This window comes from Atheta coriaria, unplaced genomic scaffold (genome assembly GCF_025399875.1).
Source record: "Atheta coriaria isolate IRGN ID8LTWV9N9 unplaced genomic scaffold, Caltech_Dcor_3.1 hic_scaffold_3_pilon, whole genome shotgun sequence".
Lineage (NCBI taxonomy): Eukaryota > Metazoa > Arthropoda > Insecta > Coleoptera > Staphylinidae > Dalotia > Dalotia coriaria.
The window spans coordinates 10001531-10021997 of record NW_027045445.1 but is presented as its reverse complement, the minus strand read 5'-3'; the positions used below and the strand labels follow the sequence as shown (position 1 = coordinate 10021997).

The window sequence follows — 20467 nt, the reverse complement described above, 5'->3', positions numbered from 1 at the left end:
GCGAATAGCATCGCCATTTTAACATTTTCTCTAACAGAAATAAAGTTTTTCTAAATTTTTAATGTTTTTCTGTTAAAAACGTAAATAAAAAGCTTGTGGATACAAATATAGGTTATAAAACGTCCTCCCGCGCATGCGCTTTTCCTATATTTCGCAAGAAACGAATGTTTTCGACTCTTGTTTGATAATTTTAATTAAACAGCACATTATCTCAACAAAAACACGGCTTTACTCGCATATCTCATTTGTTTAACAACAAGAAGCATGGTCTGATTACACAAAGGTAGGAATAAACTGAGCATGTTGCACATTTCAATATTTAACATTGTTTACTGTTTTAATGAATGCAGAATGATAAAACTGTACACAATGCTTTTAAAACACAAACAATTTACGCATTACAAGAAACGCCTTGTATCAATTGTGACATTGCAACTTGTTATATTATATTATTTCCTTCAAATTATCATAATCATATAATTCAAGTGCAGTCTACAGTCAAATTCGAAATTGTAAGATATGTCACTGCTGTAAACGATGGATGAAATGCCGTGGCATGCCAATGCTGATCAACTCATCGTTGTTATACTTGGTCAATACTGGTCGATAATGCAACAACGCCTCGAAGCACATCTCGCTCAGCTTGGGTATCCGCAGCCATGTCGTGTACACCCAATTATTGCGTTTGATCTGCCCCATTTGCGAGATGATTCCACCAAAAATGACTAATTTACCCTCGGGGGTAACCGCAGTCGAATGAAAATATGTCGGATTCGGTAATATACACGTGTCTATTCGTGTCCATACGCTTGTCCTGAGATCCAGTCGCCATAAATCGGTGAAGATTTCAGTGCCGTCACTGCCGCCGCAAATGAACACTTCTTGGTCATTTTGCACAGCGCCATGACACCGACGGCCTTTTGGGAGACCATAATGTGGCGTATTTGCGTCCGGGTGGGTTCTGACTGAGCGCCATTCGCGTTTTTCGAGGTTGAAGACTGGTAACTCTTTAAAATCGTAGGCGACTTCGGCGGTGCCGCCGCCTAGGATGTACACATCAGTACCGGTGAAGGCCACTTCGTGTCGGTAGCGTCCAGGTGGTTCGTGCTCTTTGTTTCCCTGACATATGTAGACTTGCTCCCAGACACGGGTTGTTAAGTTTAATCTTTAACAAAAAAAGGAAAAAGATTAATATTATTGTTATCAATTTATGGGTAGTGTTAGTGTTAGAGTGGATCAATGTAAATATTTATGATTTAGCTTTTGAAAGCAATAAAATCATGAAAAGCTTATCAAATAGATATAAATTCATCGAAAACAATATGAAAGTATTTAAAAAACTTATTTACGCATAAATAAAGACCGAATGACGCTATAAACACGCAAATAAAAATAAATACCGTTATAATTTCGGAACTAAATGTAGTAGAAGTATAATTATTGTTTCTAAAGATAGATTCAAGCCGAACTTTAAACAAACTAACAAAATATTATGATTCATAAGTATTTTCCATGAAAACGTTGAACAACAAAGAAAAACACATGTATTTAAGTGAATTAAGAGTAAATAATGCTCGAAAAATAAAAAATAAACGTAAAAATCACTGTAACTCGAAAACTAAATTCGATAAAAACGTCATTTTTGCTTCAAAAGGGAGATTATAAGCTAAACTATTGAATTTACTAAGAAAATATTGTACATAATTCTTAAATATTTTTGAAAACGTTGAAAAACAAAGAAAAACGCATGTTTTTAAGTGAATTAAGAGTAAATAATGCTCGAAAAATAAAAAATAAACGTAAAAATCACTGTAACTCGAAAACTAAATTCGATAAAAACGTAATTTTTGCTTTAAAAGTGAGATTATAAGCTGAACTATTGAATTTACTAAGATAATATTGTAATTCTTAAATATTTTTCATAAAAACATTGAAAAACAAGCAAAAACAAGCGTATTTACATGAATAAACATCAAATAAAGCGGTGGATGCGGAAAAAATATAGAAATCGCTATAACCCGGAAACGAACGCAATAAAAACATAATTTTTGCGTCTACTAGTAAATTGTAAGCTAAAATTTAATGTTGGACACAATTTTCCTAACAAAATCTCACAATTAACACATTTTTAAAGATAATATTGAGAAACTTTTCAATATCTTACCTATGAATATCACAAGAGTACGCATATCCTGTCGTCCCACCAATCGTGTATAAATAATTATTGTGATAAACTAAAGCCTGTCCATACTGAGGTATTGGTAACTGTCCAGTGGTATTGATCTCCATCATTTTACTGGTGTCGTCTTTTAACGAACACAAATACAACGAATTGCTGCATCGTGTCCCAAACGGAGATCCTGTTCCTCCATAAACCTACAATATAATAAAATATTTAATAATAAATAAATTAAGGATAAATAAATAAATTAATATTTGCAATATTTACCATTAAATAACTCCCCAATCTAACAACCGCATTGGAAGCTAACTCCAAAGGTAAAGTTCCACAAATACTAAACAAACTCCACTCCCTGGAGGCGAAATTAAACTTCCACAACTCTTGAAACAATGGAAAATCTTCATCCTCGCGACGACGCTGATAATCAGCGGGTATTTGTGGATTGTAGCCACCAAACGAGTACAAATACTTGCTGTCTGCGACGATGCGATGTCCGGATCTCGCCAACGGTTGCTGTTGTTGTATCGTGTTGGATTCCACTTTGATGTACTTGAAGACTTTAAACACATACGGTTCGTTTTCGGTGGCATGCTCATCGGTGTTGCCCATGGCGAATTTGTACAACTTTGCCATCAAAACAATGACAAAGGCGGTAAAAATGAAGAGACTTAGGTGAAACATTCATTATACTATCGTCGACGATTGCGAGCAGCAGACTAGTGCAGGTTCCATCACTACCATCGTGTATTTGTGTTGCTGCCTGCAGCGCGCAATTAATGGAGTTTAAGTGCGGATTGCGACAACCAGTGTCGACATCACTCTCGATTCTCTCGCTGGACCTGGACGCGAGCTGCGCAAGTGCAACCTTCACTCTTGACTTTTTTTGTGTGTTATTGCGATATTACGCGGCGCGTGATGTAATTGAATGAACGTGCGGCACACAAATCGCAAATTGCAATGCGACGCTCACGGGGAAGGAGTCTGCAGCGCTCGGGTACTTTCCATTATGTGTCGACCTTCAAATGTGCTGCGGAAAGAATGTCAAATGTCAAAATTTGAAACATGTTATGTCAAATTTGAAAAGTTTTAAAGTTTTCAGAAGTTTAAAAGAGAGAAATTTGTATTTAAACTATGTATTAATTTGTTTTATTATATATTATTAATGTAGTACCTAAATATTGTTCAGCCACCAATTCTTTTTAAAATTTTATGTCAAAATTCATATTTCTTGTTAGTTTTAGTGTTTTTAATTGTTTATAACAATTAATACACTTTCTAAGTATAGTTTAATACAATTAGTTCGCATGAAACGCTCCAGAAACGATTTGTACAATAAAAAACAATAATAATTACAATTTGTTTCTTCACAAAATGTCAAAATGTCACTTATAACATGTTTGTGACATAGTCAAATGCATGTAGCCCATTTATTAATTTATATAATCATTTTTAAAGCCTTTATACACGACCCGGGTATGTAAAACATGCTAAACACACTTTGTACTTACAAATAATTTATTCTAGTCGAAGCAACCATCTTGGATACAATCAAACAGTTCTTTACTCACTCAACAAGTGACGACAGTCAGGAAAAAGTCGAACCTTCTTTCAAACGAGAAAATACACAGGATCATGTTAATATAATTCAGCAGACAATTAACAAACGAATGACTTGCTTGATGAAACGCGAAGCGATGAATGTGTGCGACGACGAGGAACTGATGGTTTTCCTCGCTGAATTGCAAGTCACCAATCCGAGAGTATTATTAACTTGTCCACGCAGGAGGAACTGCCAGTTATTTGCAAGTATTTATTATTATATAGACACGCACATTTCTAAAGTATTGTTTATGATTTTCGTGTTTTTATTGTAATTTTGTTAATTTTGTTTGTTTTTATAGGCGCGTGAGTGATTCTTTGGCGGGAATGGAAAATTATCTGAAAACTTGTACTTTGCCTAGTGGGAAAGATTTATATGTGCAGTTAATCAAAGGAATCGCTCAGTTTGTGGATGTTATGTGTGAAAAAGACACGGAAATAAAGAAAGGTATTTGTTTGTTAACGTAAAAAGTAATTTTAGTTGTATTCTGCTACATTTTGCATCAGTTTTTGTAAATTTCTTTAAAGTGAGGTTAAATAATAACAGTAAACATGATATTTTATGTTTTTTGGTTATGATTTAAACATTATTCCACAAAAACTAAATAAAAGTCCAGTTAAATGTTATTTTGAAGCAAGATATAACCTTTAAAAGATGTAATTAATGCAAATTATCACTTTAGCATTCACTGAATGTTCGCCATGTTTGAAAAGTCTCCACTCCGACTTTGAAAACTGCTACGGCCCATCAGATTGGACTGAAGACATAAAAAAGCGTGACATTTGTTGGTAAATCAAATATCTACCTCCTCAATACATAAACTTTTAATTTCTAAAAACTTTTTAGTGCATATAAACAAATTTCCGACTGTTACTACACGAAAGCAGCCGAAGTATGCGGAAAACACTCTGCGCATGTCATGAAAAAAGTTGTCATGAGTATTATAAATGTTATTATACCAGTGCATTGTGCAACCATTGTGCTGGAACCCTGTGTGGATAGTGTGGCACCAGATAAAGGATCACAAACCTCCTTAAAAGCAAACAAGGTATGATACATTACCTTAATAACTTTTTCTTGATGTTTATTGTTTCAGATATTGGTCATTGTACTAGTCATCTATACAATCACTAACAAATGCAATTCCTTTTTACAATTATTATACCTATAAAATATGATTATTTATTAATTTTAATGATATTTAATTATTTGTTTATTTCTTTTTTGAGGTTCCAAAGCCACTGAAACCCATAATTGCGGCCATTTCATCATTTACTTCACCAGAATCATCAACTTCATCAATTTTTCTTTTGCTTTCTTTTCTTTTTTCTCTTCTGTATTCTTTTAGTTTCTCTTCTTCCTCTGCGAGTTCTTGCATTCTTGCTGCCATGTCATATTCTTTCTTCTTTTCTTCCATTTTTTTCTTATTGAAATCAAATCGTTGTTTGACTGAATCCAATGAACTGCGCTCGATGCGCATTGACATGCCTAAATTACGCTGATGTTTCTTGCCATTGATGTGATCCAGGAAGTTTATTGAATCTTTGACAACACAATCACACACATTGCAGTAATATCCGCCTGATTGGGATGTTGGGGTGCTTTTGTTAATGACTATACTCTTGCCGAGTTTGGAATCCAAGTCGATTTTATATTCGCGTTGTTTTAAGAGTTCACGTTTTACTGGAGGGCCTTTTTTGCCACTTTCTTCTTCTTCTTTGGATTCGCGCTCGTCGCGTTTGCGGTCTTCGGCTAGTTTTTCGTATTCTGCGCGGTCCCATTTTCGGCGATGGTCGTCAGGTCTTTGGGACATGTTGGTTGATCAAAAGTTAAGTTTATTTAATAAAATATACAATCGCAAGAAATTATTTGTTGTGATTTATGTTACTTCAGGTTAACTAGACACAGCTGACAGATACCTAAGTGGTGAATATTTGGTTGCATAACAATATTAAAGCATACAAGTAAAACTAAATAAATAGATAAAAGCAGTGAATAAAAGGCAAGAATTTCTTTGTGTTATGTACAGTTGTAATTTAAATATAGTAAGTATAATTCCTATACTTTTTAATCTTTTAAATGAGAAGAAAATACACGAATGTAATGCGCATGTGCAGTATTTCGACAAGCCAACACGCGACAATCGCGGCGCACGCTCTGTTTCCGGCCTTTTCCTCTCCGCAATCTTGGCAGACACCACGCAGGCACCGTTCCAATTCGTGTCCAATAAAATTCAATAGAATCATCAGCAAAAATGGGTTTCGACGTTAAATCAGACAAAGGTCTTAAGGAATTCAACGCTCATCTCGAAGACAAGAGCTATGTCAATGGGTATGTTGAGTATATTTCTACAAATATTCATTTCTTTCAAAGAATTTGGAAAGATTTTTCTGGCTTTTATCCAGATTTTCATATTGACTTTAGTAAAAATTATTCATATATACTTTACAACAAACTAAAATAAATTGAAACTTATTTCTGTTAAAATTTGCAGATATACTCCATCCCAGGCTGATGTGGAGACTTTCACAGCATTTGCAAAAGCTCCAGCTGCATCCCTCGTCAACGTCTTGCGTTGGTACAATCACATCAAGTCATTTTCCGCTGACGAACGCAAGAAGTTCGCCGCTGGTGGTGCTTGCCCAATGAAAACAGCCAAAACCACCACAGCTGCTCCAGCTGCTAAAGACGACGATGACGATGTAGACCTATTCGGATCCGACGACGAAGAGGAAGATGCGGAAGCCGCGCGTATCCGCGAGGAACGCCTCAAGGCCTACGCTGACAAGAAGAGCAAGAAACCCGCCCTCATCGCAAAGAGCAGCGTGCTCCTTGACGTCAAACCATGGGACGACGAAACCGACATGAAGAAAATGGAGGAATGCGTACGGAGCATTGTGGAGGAAGGTCTCTTATGGGGCGTCTCCAAACTGGTTCCAGTCGGTTACGGCATCAACAAACTTCAGATTATGTGCGTCATTGAAGATACCGTTTCGGTGGATCTTATTACTGAGAAAATCGAAGGTTTCGAGGATTATGTACAGTCTGTTGATATTGCTGCCTTCAACAAGATCTAAATTGTCGATGTTTTTCTTTTTGTCAAGCTTTAATAACTAATAAATTGTTCAAAACAAAAGTAAAATTGGTTAAACTTATCTGAAAGTGAATTTTATAGTGCGGCCATTTTGAATACAAAAAATAGCTGCAGTTCTTACTTATTTAACTGCTTGTAGCACAAGTTGTAGTGAATGAAGTTGAATATTCGTTTTGTTGATGTGTTGTTATTCAAATACATGCAAGTTTTGAGCAATGGTGAATTTTGTTTGATTAAAAAGATAAAAGTGTAACATTCCGTGGAAATATGTATATTGGGTTGCCTACCTACTTAATATTTTGCACGTTTTGTTGTTTGCTACTAGTTAAACACGAAAAATTAAGTTTTTCAATTAATTTTACAATTAACAAAAGAAATATTGTTAATCTAAGACAATTATAATATTTTTTCTTTTAATTTTCTGCTCAATATAAGCATTTATCACAGCGGTGTTTAAATATCGCGCTTCAATATCATTTCCGTTCCCTTTTGCAGCGCTTCGTACCGGCACTGCAATGTTTTTGTGCTGAGTTCATGTTGGAACAACGCATTGCATACTGCACCACCACTGCATTTTCACGACCTTACTCTCTCACTATACTGTTACAACTACGACGTAAAACAACAAACTTCACTCAAAAGCCGGCATTCAATTTGTTTTCAATCGGTATGTATGAATAATTGATTGTTCTATAAATAACAGTATCCAACAATACTGCACGCTACTAACTGCGCAAGTATTCCGATTATTTATTTCCAGTTGCATCGCAACCGTCGTAGAAAATGTCGTGCCCATTTAACGCAGAGAGCTTGGCTCAACTCAAAGCCTTCACGTCATTTTGCCAAACTCGCCCCGAGTTACTCCACACACCAGACTTACTCTTCTTCAAAGAGTTTATCGAATCTTTTGGCGGTCGCATTCCGGAACCAAAAGCAAAACCTCAAAAAATGGATGACACCAAACCAGAATCGCCAACTTTAAGCGATGAAGATCTCCCGGATCTCGAGGAACAGAGTGATCCAGAGTCCGATCTGGAATTGGACATGGAAGGATGCATCGAGCCGGACAAGTTCGACGAATCGCAAAAAATGGGCGACCCGGACAAGGAGCCCACTGAGGAGGAGCAGGACCAGGCTGATGAGATAAAACGCGAAGCTCTCTCGGAGCTGGGCAATGGTAACATCGAAAAGGCGATCGAATTATTCACAAAGGCCATTGAAACAAATCCGAAACTCGCCATTTTGTACACCAAGCGCGGCCAGGCTTTCCTCAAGCAAAACAAACCAAATGCATGCATTAAGGATTGCACACATGCACTTGAATTGAACCCGGATTCAGCAGCCGGGTATAAATTCAGAGGCAGGGCGTACAGATTGATTGGTAAATGGGAGGAAGCAGCGAAGGATTTACGCCAAGCTTGCAAGATTGACTTTGATGAACAGTCAGATGAATGGTTGAAGGAAGCGCAGCCATTCGCGTTGAAAATTGAAAATCATCGCGTCAAACAAGAAAGGAAGAAGTTGGATAAGGAGGAGAAGGAGAGAAAGGAAAGACTGAGGCGGGCGAAGGAGGCTCACGCCAAGGCAGCGGAGCAAAAACAAAAGGGAGAAGAGTCAGGAGCTGGGGGACGCGCACCAGAAGGTGGTATGCCTCGAGGAATGGATGATTTCATGAAGTTGATGCAAGATCCTGAAATTATGGAAGCTTTCCAGGTAATAATTTAAAATTTTCCTAATAATAACAATTTTACGATGAAATTTTTGTAGGATCCGGAAGTAGCAGCCGCCTTCCAAGACATTTCCTCAAACCCAGCGAATATCGCCAAGTACCAGTCGAATCCAAAGGTGCAGGCGTTGCTCTCCAAGCTGACATCAAAGATCGGCGGTGGTGGATTCCCAGGTATGGGCGGCATGCCCGGAATGGGTGGCATGCCAGGTATGGGCAACTTCCCACCGCAAGATGACGGCCTAGACTAAACTATAATCTAAAAAAAAATACGCGTCCAAACAGGAAAAACCTCATCTAATCGTTCACATTCGTCTGAAAAAATTGCAATATCGATTTATCGTGCAACATCATTGCCATACAAGCGAAAAATAAATTCATTTATATAGTCAAATTGATTTATTGTTGAAAATTCACTGAATAACCGCCCGTGTTCGGATCTTGCTGCATTTTAAAGTTGTTGGTTGATAAACCAAAGGGTTTTAAGAACATGTTTCCTAAATCTTTTAGTTTACCCAACATTTCATCTTTTAACTTCTCGTTTCTTGCTTGTATTAAAGGCGGAAGGCGATGTATGGCTTCCCGTGCGTCTTTCTGACCTGGATCTAACTCTAATAATTTTTATAGTCTTCCAGAGCTTCATCTAGTTTATCTTTTTCTTCGAAAGCGGCAGCCCGTCGAAGATATGCGCGTTGATAACCCGGATTCAATTCGATTGCTTTTGTGCAATCATCAATAGCTGCTTCAATTCGTTTCAGTTTGATTTTTGATGCAGATCTATTGCAATAGAGAATAGCTCTGTCATTTTTATGTTTTAGTGGACATATATGCAAACCATCTGTGTATGTTTGAATTGATTCCAGGTATAATTCATCACGAAATTCTTGATTGCCTTTGTTTTTGATCTCAATTGATTTTTGGTGTCTTTCTGTTAATTCTGCTTCTGTCAGGGTGGATTCTTCTTCTTTGAGGGCTTCTTCATCAATGTAATCTTCTGGTATTGCGGGTTTATTACCGTTGGGTGATTCGCTAGTTTCTTCTTCGTTGTCATCTTCGGTTTTATCGTTTAGGGCTTTGTTAACTAGTTCTTCTACAGCTGATTCATCACTTTGTGTTTTGATGTTTCTAGAATATTCTGGGTTGTGGCAGGTTGAACATCGTTAGCGACACAGTGGTTTTCTAAATCTTTGGTGAGGTCGTCGATTATTTCATCGCAAGTCGGCACTTGTGACATTTTGGTAATTTAATGTTTCAATCGCGAACAAAAATCAACATTTCAGGAAATTGTGGTGTGGATAACTTGTATTTATAACCTCGCTTTTTTCGTGTATGTGTGAAGTGACATTGACAGCAATGACGAATCCAAAACGATGAAAAACGAATCATGGGTCGGGAATGTCCGAACCTTCGATGGCAATAAATCTGCGAAAAATTAAACAAATTATTAAATTAATAATTAATTCTACCAACTCTACATGCAATAAAGTTACTAGGAAGGGTGAATATAGTTTAAAACAAGTATATTTGGATATATATTCATAAATTAAACGTGTTTCCGATTTCGATTGTCATTTGTTAAAAAGTTTGTTAGCTGACAAAAACTGAAGCCATTTTGAAAACGTGCCTCAAATGAAGAATCATCATGATAAATCTCGAATAATTTAAAAAATAAGGTACGTTTGAGTTTAATTATGCATTAAACCTATAGTTTATTATGATTATTGCACAAAAATCCCAAAACAAAATTTAAAACAAAATCAAATGGCCTTATTACTGGTTTTATTGGACAACATCAATGGTTCTACGCTTTCGTCCTGTTTAAAAACACACATGCATTTATTAAATAAAATTCAAACAGGATTCGAGGATTCGCAGGGTGTGTAGTATAATTTATTTGATGTCATTTCGATTCGTACCTCGAGTGTGTGTAAAGAACGTAGTGTTGCACAATAAAAAGTATGTCGAACGCCACCGAAAACAATCCCAGGCCAAATTTCGTCAGGTCACTGAATATCGACACCCAATCATCTAAAAAATCAAAACCAAGTATATCATGGTAAAAATTCAACAAAATCAACCAATCATACCGTAATTATACGCGTTTACAATCATTTGTAACATGGATAACATTCCTCCGGTAAAATCTAGTAGAATATTACCAATACTCCATCCAACTGTACTTTTCCGTTGATAATTCATATACGCCTACAATTTACACACAAAATAATAAATTTTATAACAAAATTGTGATAAATCATACTTGTGGGACGTATTTTATCAAAGTTATCGTCAGTTTGACATAACTGCAAATATATAGAAAGTCCAACCATTCTAAAACTTTGCATGCTGACAATATCACACTGATTATGATCACGGCAGCAAAGAAACCAAGAATTAACCGTGCTGTCGTCGAAACTCTTTGCTCTGCACGCTCGTAGATAAAAGTCTGTGTAATTGTGAATGCACATACAATGGCAGCGTGTACAGCGAAGACAATATCGTTCACTTGCACCGGATTCAAACCACCCGGATGGCGGTCGAAGTACTCTTCTTTAATATCTTCAGAAAAGTACAAACCCAAGTTGAACACGCCATAGAGAGTGAATCCAACGATGTTTAAGTACAGAAAGTCGAAATTTAATCCGATAACGCTAAAAATTTGATAGTTTTTAGTTTAATTTAATATTTTCTTAGGTTTTTGATTGATTTTTAAACCTTTTTCGTTTATAATTTGTGTAAATCTGTGGGTAGAAGGACACAGACCATGCGATGAAGTAGATCCATCCGATAACAACAGAAAAAACGTCGAGACCAATGTTTTTGAGGACGGTGACACGTAGTAGTACCTTGTCGTCACTGAAATAAACAATAATCAGTCACAATCAGTCAGTTTGATTTATAATTATGGTGTTTTAGGAGAATGAATGTATTTACCCATCGAATTGTCCGTTGATGATGACATGGCCAGCTCCGACTGCTTCCACGAGGACAGGATAACTACCGTTGGATGATTTTGGTATAGGGATTTGATTTGGTGTTAATTCGACGATGTTTTTGGCTGAACGTGTGAGATTTAATGTACCGCTGGTTGCTACATTTCTGGAAAAAGGTAAAATATTAAAATATAAATATTATTTGAATAATCTATCTATAATATAAAAATGAATCGCAAAATGTGTTGGTAAGCGCATAACTCATCAACGCCTAGATCACTTTGGCCAATTCTTTTTTTAAATGTTTGTTAAAGTCCAAGGATGGTTTTTACGGCGAGAAAAATTCGAATAATTCCCGGGAAAACCCTAAAGACAGGCCTTTTCTATAGGAAAAAGTTGGTATTGAGATTCAATCATAGTTATAGTTAAATAGTTGAATCGAAGATGGCGTACAGAAGTGCATTTTTAGCAATTCTTTATATAATTAATTTCTTGAAAATAAAATTGGGAATCTTATTGATTGAATTGAGACATACTATGTCTAGAACAAGAGAGTAAAAACGAATGACATTTTTATTAAACACTTCCGGGACGAAGTCGCGGGCAAGTTCTAGTTATATTATATAATTTCATCTCTAATTTTACACCCTGTATGTTATGTTTTTCTGACAAAACCTAGATTACTTGCATTTCCTAGCTCAAAACTATCTGTATACCAAAATGTATCTAAATTGCATTGGATTTTGCAAGAAAACGTCAAAAATATGAAAACAAAGTCATATTCGCATTTATAATATTAACTAAAAATAGTAATTGATTAATTACCGGGACATTTACTATATATTAAACGTGAGGGCTTAAAATAGCTATTTTTCTACTTATAACTTGTTACCCAACCAAGCAACAAGTAAAATACTCAGTGAAAACAAAAATATAAAGTGATATTGATCGCAAAAGACACATTAATGCATATTTACTGCTGACACAGAGCAATATCACTTATTACACCATAAAATATTTATGGTAATGCACATTATTATATTTTCCTATGAAATACACCCATACCCCACTTAATTAAAAGTACATACTTTAGAAGTAGTAATAATTAATTTAATTCACTTACTTAACAATAATTGTAATATTTTCCTTCTCGTCAACCAATAACTGCAGATCTGTCACTGACGCTTCGAAAATGGCACCATTAATATACGAAACTAAAAGAAAAAACACAATAAATTAAATATATTCATCAGAATATAATTAATTTAATTAATTATTTATATATTGATGTTTAATACTTACAGATTGCACTTAATGTCACTAGTTTAAAAAGTAAATTCATCTTGAAAACCTCACAACTAAAAACAAATTTATATTCATTATAATTTTATCCAATTTAAATTTATATGAATTTATAAAAATTATATAAACCACTAACCTTCATTAATTATTAAGATAAAATAGAATAAAAAGTTCTCGTCGAAAACATCGTCTTCGACATGAACTCAAAACCGTGCTGCCCGTGATCTCCGCACCGCATTCAGCGGTGTTATGATTCGTTCTGCTGTCGATCGTCGAATCGCCAACGAAACCGGCCGCGAACTGCGTTGTTTTAATGAACTTTTACGAGTTCTCGCGCTGCCCAAACGCCCGGCGAGCAACCGTTTCGAATTACATGGAATTGCCTGCCTTCAACTCGTCTCTGCTCCTCGCGCCACGCTAAAACAGAGAAATTTAAACGTACTCGCACTCGCGTCGGGTATTTGCGAAGAAAAGAAGTATCACGCGTAATACAATCTGTCCAAAGCGGCTGATAATCTAACAACAATAACAAATTATAAATCGAATAGTCTAGATAAATTCATTTTTCGTGCTGATAAGATTATTACTGTGAACAGAAACTAGTGTGCGATTAATTTTGAAATTGGTACAGTGTAGTAGACATGATTTTTTTAAAATCGTAAATGTGGAGCGTGTCCGACACATTATTTTCCGATTGTTAATTTTGTGAGTTTCGTGATTTTGTGACGTTTTGAGTGGCTGGATGATATGGCATGTATTTACTGATTGTATACGAGTACTTCCGTTGGAAATTATAATTGGAGCGTATTTTAGCGGATTTTAAATAAAATAAAAACTAGAGTCAAGGACGTGAGTTAAATCATTGCTTGTTATATTATTCATATGAAGCTAATTATATAAGCAAATAATTTATGTTTAATTATATTGTCGGAACATGGTGTATGTGGATAAATGTAAGTAAGTTTGTTGTAAGAATGGTTTTTGATGTTGCTGGGCTTTCTGGGCTTCTGTTCGAGTTTCGTATGTTACCTTAATGTTAATTAACGCATCGCAAGAGTGGGTTACTGGTTGCTCTTCGCGTCTTCGACCTACTAATTTTTATTCGAGTATTCTGTCACTCTATTCGGTTTATTATCGATGTTTGTGTGATGAGAGTGGATGTTACTTGACTCATCTTGACCACAGATAAATAGAAACACATTGAGGCAATTGCACAACTCGCGTATTAAATCTTGCGATGTTTAATTGTTTAATTGCAGAGTCATGCAAGATATTAAATGGAGCGTCTAGAAGTTTTAGTTTTGGGCTAATAAATTATGATGACTTAACAGAAAATTACTAAACTTTATTTAGTAGTTTGTGTTTATTTGAAGAAAGTCAAGTCATGCAATACCCAAAATGCTGGTATTTATTGTATTTTATCAAATGTGAAGTAGTTGATTATTTCAACATCAAGAAATTGTGAAATTGGAAAAACCGGCAATCAGGAAAAATAACTCAACATTGACGTCATTTCCCCTATTCAGGTTCAATCAGATATTAAGGTAGATGACAGGCACTCGATAGTATTTTGAATTTAGATTTTAAAGAATTCAACTTTGTTTATTTTTAGTTAATAAAATTTCTATGAATCTACTCCAATATGCGTCCAATTTTCCATTTTGTCAACTAAACTTTGACGTTACAACTAAAATCATTAATTTTGGCACAAATTTAAAAACTATAAATTTAAATCTAATTATTAACCAAATAAATCAACATATTTTATAATAACATCCGATTCATTGTAAATAAAATATATTTCTGTGGATTATATATTTTTTCAAAAACAATTATCATGCCAACTAAATAAAACGACTAAAAATCTACTTAGGTATTTATTAAATAGTTAATATCATGGTCATTGCTCTTAGTTTTCCCTGCCCATGCAAAAACAACAATGTCATCATGTCACTTACCTCCGTTTTAACTTTAATAACAATAAATGTTTAAATAACACCGACACGACACTTAAATAATCCAAAAATTGTGCACTTACAAAAACACATTACTTCAATAGCTATAATAAATCTATTAAAAACGTGCTAGACTATTGTCACGTAAAACTCATAAAAAAGTTACTGCAACAATTAAATTTACTTTGTGAATCATCAATGCACCAATGCATTCGTGTGCATTCATGTTTAATCGGCTTTTGTATATACAGTGCTCTATACAACCCATACAATTGTTCTTTTTCACTACTTTCGTGATTATCGTTATCAAAATTTCAACATGACTCAATAATTTATACTTATATTTATTAACAACTCCTCTCAGTAGTGAATAATAATGGAATATTTGAATGACTTTTATTGGAAACTTTACTCACCCAAAACTTCCAAGAACTTAAATATTAAATATTCTTCACAAATGTTTATCACATTTTGTTTATAAACACACTAATTGTCTCAGACACAAATTACACTATGTATATCAAGGTAAAACAATAACAATCTTCTTAAATCTAGATCACTTTAAGTTTTAAGGTTATGAATTCATATAATATCCCGTCGCATGAAGATATAGACACAGTTTATGCGTTTATAGTGTTAATTTACACTTATTGTTCTCGTGATAAGGTGTTTTTCATTGTATTTACTAAGATTGCAATCAATTTGTATGCACTACCTATTGTCATCACTTGTTTATAGTATTTACCTTGCTATTGAAGTAAAAAATCAAAACAGAATACAAATTAATGATTTCATTATGTAGTTCAATATCACTTGGTCACACTTTAGTGAACAAACTAAAATAAAAACGCGCTATGTGAAGCACATTATGCGAAATATGTCTTATCAGATCATGAATGTTACCACATTTATGGTTTTGTTGTCATATGATTCGTTATTTCGCATTATACGCTGTTTTATTTTTATTACTAATGATAACAGAACAATTGTGTTCCGCACAATTACATTGTACATATACACTACTATATAAATCAGCGTTGATTCTCTCCCAGTAGGTAATTATAATCATAATCCCAATGATTATAATCAGTTAATGCGGTTTAATACAACCTGTCTGCTCCTCTGACGAGATTAGTTAGATTACTTGATAGTTGTTCACCTCGTGCGCTTATCACGGTCATGCACACGATTAGCATCATTCGCATGACATTTTCGAATAGAAATATGCCATATATCATAACTCACAATCAACGTTATTATCGCAGACACAAAAAATCAGATTCATCCTTTATTAATAGGACAACGTAATCATAGTAAATATTATCCACAGATAAAGAAAAACTACTACAACTTATATGTATCCATCTTGAAATCATTCATATAAAACTATTATTTATCTTATACATACTAAAATTAACTTAATGTTTAAATAACCATCAATCGCGGTGCAATATTCATCGACATCAATTCCTGGAAAAGCAACTTCGCCGCATACGGTAATTTCACCTGTGAAATCTGCGTCTTATTCTTACAACCCTTACACTCAAACGTATTATTCCTCATGTTGGCAATCGCAATTAACCCGCAGAAGTTACAAATGTGTATACGATACGGATCTGACACCTCAAAGAGACGCTCTTTCAAAAACTGCGCTGCGCCGTGACTGATTTGACAATCACGCTCCATCTCACCGAAACGCAAGCCGCCATCACGCGCCCTACCTTCCATAGGTTGACGAACCAAAATCTGCACAGGACCACGCGCTCTTGAGTGAATTTTATCATCCACCATATGTTTCAAGCGCTGATAGTAAGTAGGTCCAAGGAAGACCTGCGCGTTGATTTTCCTTCCTGTATGACCATTGTACATCACCTCATTACCACGCAAGTGATAACCGTACTCTTGTAAAAGCGTGGAGATTTTCTGTACGTTGACAGCATCGTTAAATGGAGTAGCATCACCGATTTCTCCTTTGTTTGAGGAAACTTTACCCTGGATACATTCAATCAAATGACCAATTGTCATACGTGAGGGATAGCGTGAGGATTGATGATGATATCCGGTGTAAGACCTTCGCAAGTAAATGGCATATCCTGAAAATTAAAGATTATGTTAAAAATGATTTAATAATAATTATTTAATTATTTATTTCTATTTTATCACGTATTGTGTTACTTATTTTTAATTTAAACATGTTTCTCCTAAGATAAAATAAGTAACACAACACAATATAAAATAGAAATCAATAATTATATACTATTCACTCAGTAGCAAACGAAAAAAAAAATTATTACCTCTTGGCGATATTGAATCCCACAAGTACCTTTCTGTCCATGTCTTGACGCAAACTTATCGCCAATCTGTGGAATCCGCACAGATCGCACCCTGATTTTACAAAACTTGTAACCCTCAGAATTCAACGTCAACATGACCTGATCCACAACTCCTGTCTCAGAATTCCTCAAGAAAGTAGAAGCGTCACGTTTAGTAAACCTCTTCGTGGTACCATCCAATTCATCATCATTCTCTGGTAAATTAATCGTCTTACCAATGACTACATCATCACCAGACACACGAATCCCCGGCGAGATAATCCCATCATCATCCAGTTTATCATACAGCGCATTACGCATACCCTGACATGTCTGCCTCGTAGGTTTCTCAAACTGTTCATCCTGATCACCAATACGTTTAGATTCAGCATCTTTATACGACCGGTAAAACACCGATCTAAAGAACCCGCGCTCAACAGCTGAGGCGTTCAGAATAACAGAATCTTCTTGATTATAACCAGTGTAACACAAGATGGCGACGATACTATTAATACCAGCTGGCAATTCTCTGAATCTTAGATATTCCATCGACCGGGTTGTTACCAGCGGTTTGTGTGGATAGTATAAAACATGCGCGAGTGTGTCCATCCGCACATGGAAGTTGGTAATATACACACCCATGGCTTGCTTACCCATAGCACTTTGATAAGTATTCCTGGGACTCTGGTTGTGATCAGGGAAGGGAATAATCGACGCACACACGCCGAGAATCATCGCCGGGTGAATCTCACAATGTGTGTATGTTGTACAATAAGCACAATCTTTTTCCTGGCGGAGATCTTCTGGAGACATTGCAATCATCACTGTTTCTTCTTCTAGAGTATCAATATATTCAACCACACCTGATGCAACTAATACTTGCCATCCGTAATTGTATTCTCTGTCTTTTAACATGTCAATATGTCTTTTCTTTAGTAGCAGAGTACCATTTTCTACGATTAACAACGGACGACAAATACGACCCGCATCAGTGTAGATTCGTATCTCTCTGTCACGAATATCACGAATCATGGATACTTCAGACACGATGATGTCCATCTGTCGACGTAGTTTACGTAAAGTAGCCATTAACTGTTCGGGATCTCTATGGATACCTACCCAGCATCCATTGACGAAGATTTTCGTCGCGTCTGCAATGGCTGAAGGTGCAATTTCTTCAAGATTCTCCATCGACCATTCTTCCAAGAACTCAAGAATAGGTGATGGTTGCGAACCGACGGAAATATAAGCCATCAACGCGAGATTTTTTACTAAACCTACAGCAGCGCCTTCGGGTGTCTCCGCTGGGCAAATCATACCCCATAAAGTGTTGTGTAACTGACGTGGTTTAGCCAGTTTACCATCACGACCAATCGGTGAGTTAACGCGACGTAAATGTGACAATGTCGAAGCGAATGTAAGTCTATTCAATACCTGGGATACACCAGCACGTGCCTGATGCGCTTTCTTTTGATCACCCCAGTTACCAGTAGCAAGAGAATACCTCAACCCATCAGTGATTAATTTGGTTTTAATGGCTAAACTAAAATTGAAATCTTTTCCGCGATCGATGAATTTCTGCGCAAACATTCGCACCTCTTTGATTAAATTCTTGAATAATCCTCTAAAAAGGAACGCGAGTAGCGGACCAGCGAGATCCAGGCGTTTGTTACCGTAGTGATCACGATCATCTAACTCACGACGACCTAACGCTGCTAGTAATAATCTATGAACCATGTAACCCAAAAAGTAAGCTTTTTTCGTTTCGCAGAAATCGGACACGCCGACATGCGGTAACATTTCTTTCTGTAAGATTTCTCTTGCGTATTTAATACGTTTTTCACGAGTTACACCCGGTCGTGCACCTCTGGCTCCAATAAAGTTTAACCCAACGTTTTGTTCTTGGATAACAAAAGCTTCATCAAGGGATGGTTTGACCATTTCCATCATTTCTGGATCGTCGAAGTCGTAGATGATGTGTTCGAGGATATCTCGATCGGCGACGAAACCCAAAGCACGGAAAACAATCATGATTGGGATTTCCTGTTTGATGTACGGTAAGATAGCGATGATTCTTTGACCGATTGCTGCTTTTTGATAGCTTGACCACCACGAGCCATCATGTTTACCCAGAGGGTGCTTGTAGGTCTGGAACTGTGTTCTAAACATGAGCGGATTTCTGCTTTGAATGCGTATTTTCCGTCTTTCATTGCGAATACATAAACTGTATTCGTCGCCATTTTTTCTTGGGCGATTAGAACTTTTTCAGAGCCGTTGATGATAAAATAACCGCCTGGATCAAGCGGGCATTCGTTCAACTCAGTTAAATCACGATCTGTTAATCCAGAGAGTAAGCAATAAGTGGATCTCAACATAATTGGAATTTTGCCAATGAATGTTTTTTCGTGTTCAGTTATGATTGGTTCTTCGTTTTCTTTGACGATGGTTTTACGGATATCCACGTACAACGGGGCGGAATAAGTTAAATTTCTTAATCTGGCTTCATTAGGCATCATGGGTGATGGTGCACCATCTTTTTCCCAATGGGTTGGTTTTGATAAGTAAATTTGTTGAAATTTAAACAAATATCTTGGCTATGAAGAAATAAATAAAATTATTTAATTGTTTATAGATTAAATTACGTATTTTCTTACAGGATTTTCAATTTCTCCACTGGTATGCTGTGCTTCTGCTTGTAAATCAATTTGTGGTGAATCTTCAACAATTCTCTGGACAGACATCTGAATGAATTCATCAAAACTGTCCAGTTGTTGTCGGACGAGACCTTTTTCGTCGAAATATGCGTTGATGACAATCCAGCAGGCTTCCTGCCATAGTTCAGAGCTGATATCCTCACCTTCTTCATCTTCGAATTGATCTGCGTAGAAAGTGTTGAAATTTAGCGGTTTTGTTTTAGGTTAGGATCAGGAGTAACGCAATATTGTTTAATCATGAAAATGTGCATTACCTTCTTCAGTGTCATACATTTCTGCGGGTAATTAATACACTTTGCAGAGTTTAGTCAGTTTTTATAGTGGATTTCTCATGAATTCTCGGAGAAGAAAGTAACCGACGTGCACAGACCCGACGCGGTCCGGTTTCTAAATTTTTGTTTTTACAGCAAGCACAACAGTTGTAGCGCTTGTATACAAAGTGGTTGGGTAACAACTAAATTTCAAATTTTAGACCCAAAATCAGCTTTAAACGTACTTTAAGTACTATTAAATCCAAGTATATAAGGTATTATTTAGTGTGTTAAAAATTTAGTCCTCAATTATTAAATTTTTATGACTTATTTAATTTAAATAACTTTATAAATATGTAGCAATCTTGTAGCACTCAGTGTAATAACTTGACCGCAGC

The 20467-nt window shown here is 35.9% G+C and overlaps 8 protein-coding genes and 1 long non-coding RNA gene across 12 annotated transcripts; 4 read left to right on the top strand and 5 right to left on the bottom strand.

The window, feature by feature from the left end:
- Nucleotides 1-310: 310 nt before the first annotated feature.
- slim (scruin like at the midline) lies at nt 311-2863 on the bottom strand. Its single transcript, XM_065318075.1, has 3 exons — nt 2450-2863; nt 2165-2376; nt 311-1165 (listed from the first exon to the last, which is right to left on the bottom strand). Exons 1-3 carry the CDS (start codon nt 2861-2863, stop codon nt 523-525), a joined length of 1269 nt encoding a protein of 422 aa, XP_065174147.1. The 3' UTR covers nt 311-522.
- A 341-nt stretch (nt 2864-3204) lies between these two features.
- Nucleotides 3205-4987, top strand: LOC135804264 (uncharacterized). The gene is given in 7 exon segments (XM_065318083.1): nt 3205-3655; nt 3707-3937; nt 3940-3988; nt 4084-4229; nt 4465-4570; nt 4629-4830; nt 4879-4987. Coding segments are annotated over 7 exon segments (870 nt in total). The 5' UTR covers nt 3205-3594; the 3' UTR covers nt 4954-4987.
- Nucleotides 4850-5719, bottom strand: LOC135804268 (zinc finger matrin-type protein 2). The gene has a single exon (XM_065318087.1). It carries the CDS (start codon nt 5593-5595, stop codon nt 4996-4998), a length of 600 nt encoding a protein of 199 aa, XP_065174159.1. The 5' UTR covers nt 5596-5719; the 3' UTR covers nt 4850-4995.
- Nucleotides 5720-5935: 216 nt separating this feature from the next.
- On the top strand, nt 5936-6924 carry LOC135804267 (elongation factor 1-beta'-like). Its single transcript, XM_065318086.1, has 2 exons — nt 5936-6113; nt 6277-6924. Exons 1-2 carry the CDS (start codon nt 6037-6039, stop codon nt 6857-6859), a joined length of 660 nt encoding a protein of 219 aa, XP_065174158.1. The 5' UTR covers nt 5936-6036; the 3' UTR covers nt 6860-6924.
- Nucleotides 6925-7381: 457 nt separating this feature from the next.
- Nucleotides 7382-8996, top strand: LOC135804261 (putative protein FAM10A4). Its single transcript, XM_065318077.1, has 3 exons — nt 7382-7543; nt 7637-8589; nt 8644-8996. The coding sequence occupies exons 2-3, from the start codon at nt 7660-7662 to the stop codon at nt 8851-8853; spliced, it is 1140 nt and encodes a 379-aa protein (XP_065174149.1). The 5' UTR covers nt 7382-7543; nt 7637-7659; the 3' UTR covers nt 8854-8996.
- LOC135804265 (tetratricopeptide repeat protein 1-like) lies at nt 8983-9836 on the bottom strand. Its single transcript, XM_065318084.1, is given in 3 exon segments — nt 8983-9225; nt 9228-9711; nt 9714-9836. Coding segments are annotated over 3 exon segments (831 nt in total). The 3' UTR covers nt 8983-9001.
- Nucleotides 9836-15509, bottom strand: Ctns (lysosomal cystine transporter cystinosin). Of its 4 annotated transcripts, none has more exons than XM_065318078.1 (10): nt 15209-15509; nt 12974-13254; nt 12838-12893; nt 12659-12749; nt 11537-11701; nt 11318-11458; nt 10863-11253; nt 10690-10807; nt 10519-10630; nt 9836-10024 (listed from the first exon to the last, which is right to left on the bottom strand). In XM_065318078.1, exons 3-10 carry the CDS (start codon nt 12875-12877, stop codon nt 9985-9987), a joined length of 1098 nt encoding a protein of 365 aa, XP_065174150.1. In that variant the 5' UTR covers nt 12878-12893; nt 12974-13254; nt 15209-15509; the 3' UTR covers nt 9836-9984. The 4 variants fall into 4 exon arrangements, with proteins under 4 accessions (XP_065174150.1, XP_065174152.1, XP_065174151.1 ...); XM_065318080.1 differs by lacking the exon at nt 15209-15509 and adding an exon at nt 14796-14993; XM_065318079.1 differs by lacking the exon at nt 15209-15509 and adding an exon at nt 13867-14005.
- LOC135804269 (uncharacterized) lies at nt 14137-16914 on the top strand. The gene is made up of 2 exons (XR_010551007.1): nt 14137-14381; nt 14450-16914. It is a non-coding gene; the product is annotated as an uncharacterized lncRNA (long non-coding RNA).
- Polr2B (RNA polymerase II subunit RpII140) lies at nt 16068-20236 on the bottom strand. Its single transcript, XM_065318059.1, is given in 6 exon segments — nt 16068-16828; nt 16831-16885; nt 17087-19194; nt 19197-19698; nt 19759-19982; nt 20073-20236. Coding segments are annotated over 6 exon segments (3519 nt in total). The 5' UTR covers nt 20092-20236; the 3' UTR covers nt 16068-16217.
- Between the last annotated feature and the right edge of the window lie 231 nt (nt 20237-20467).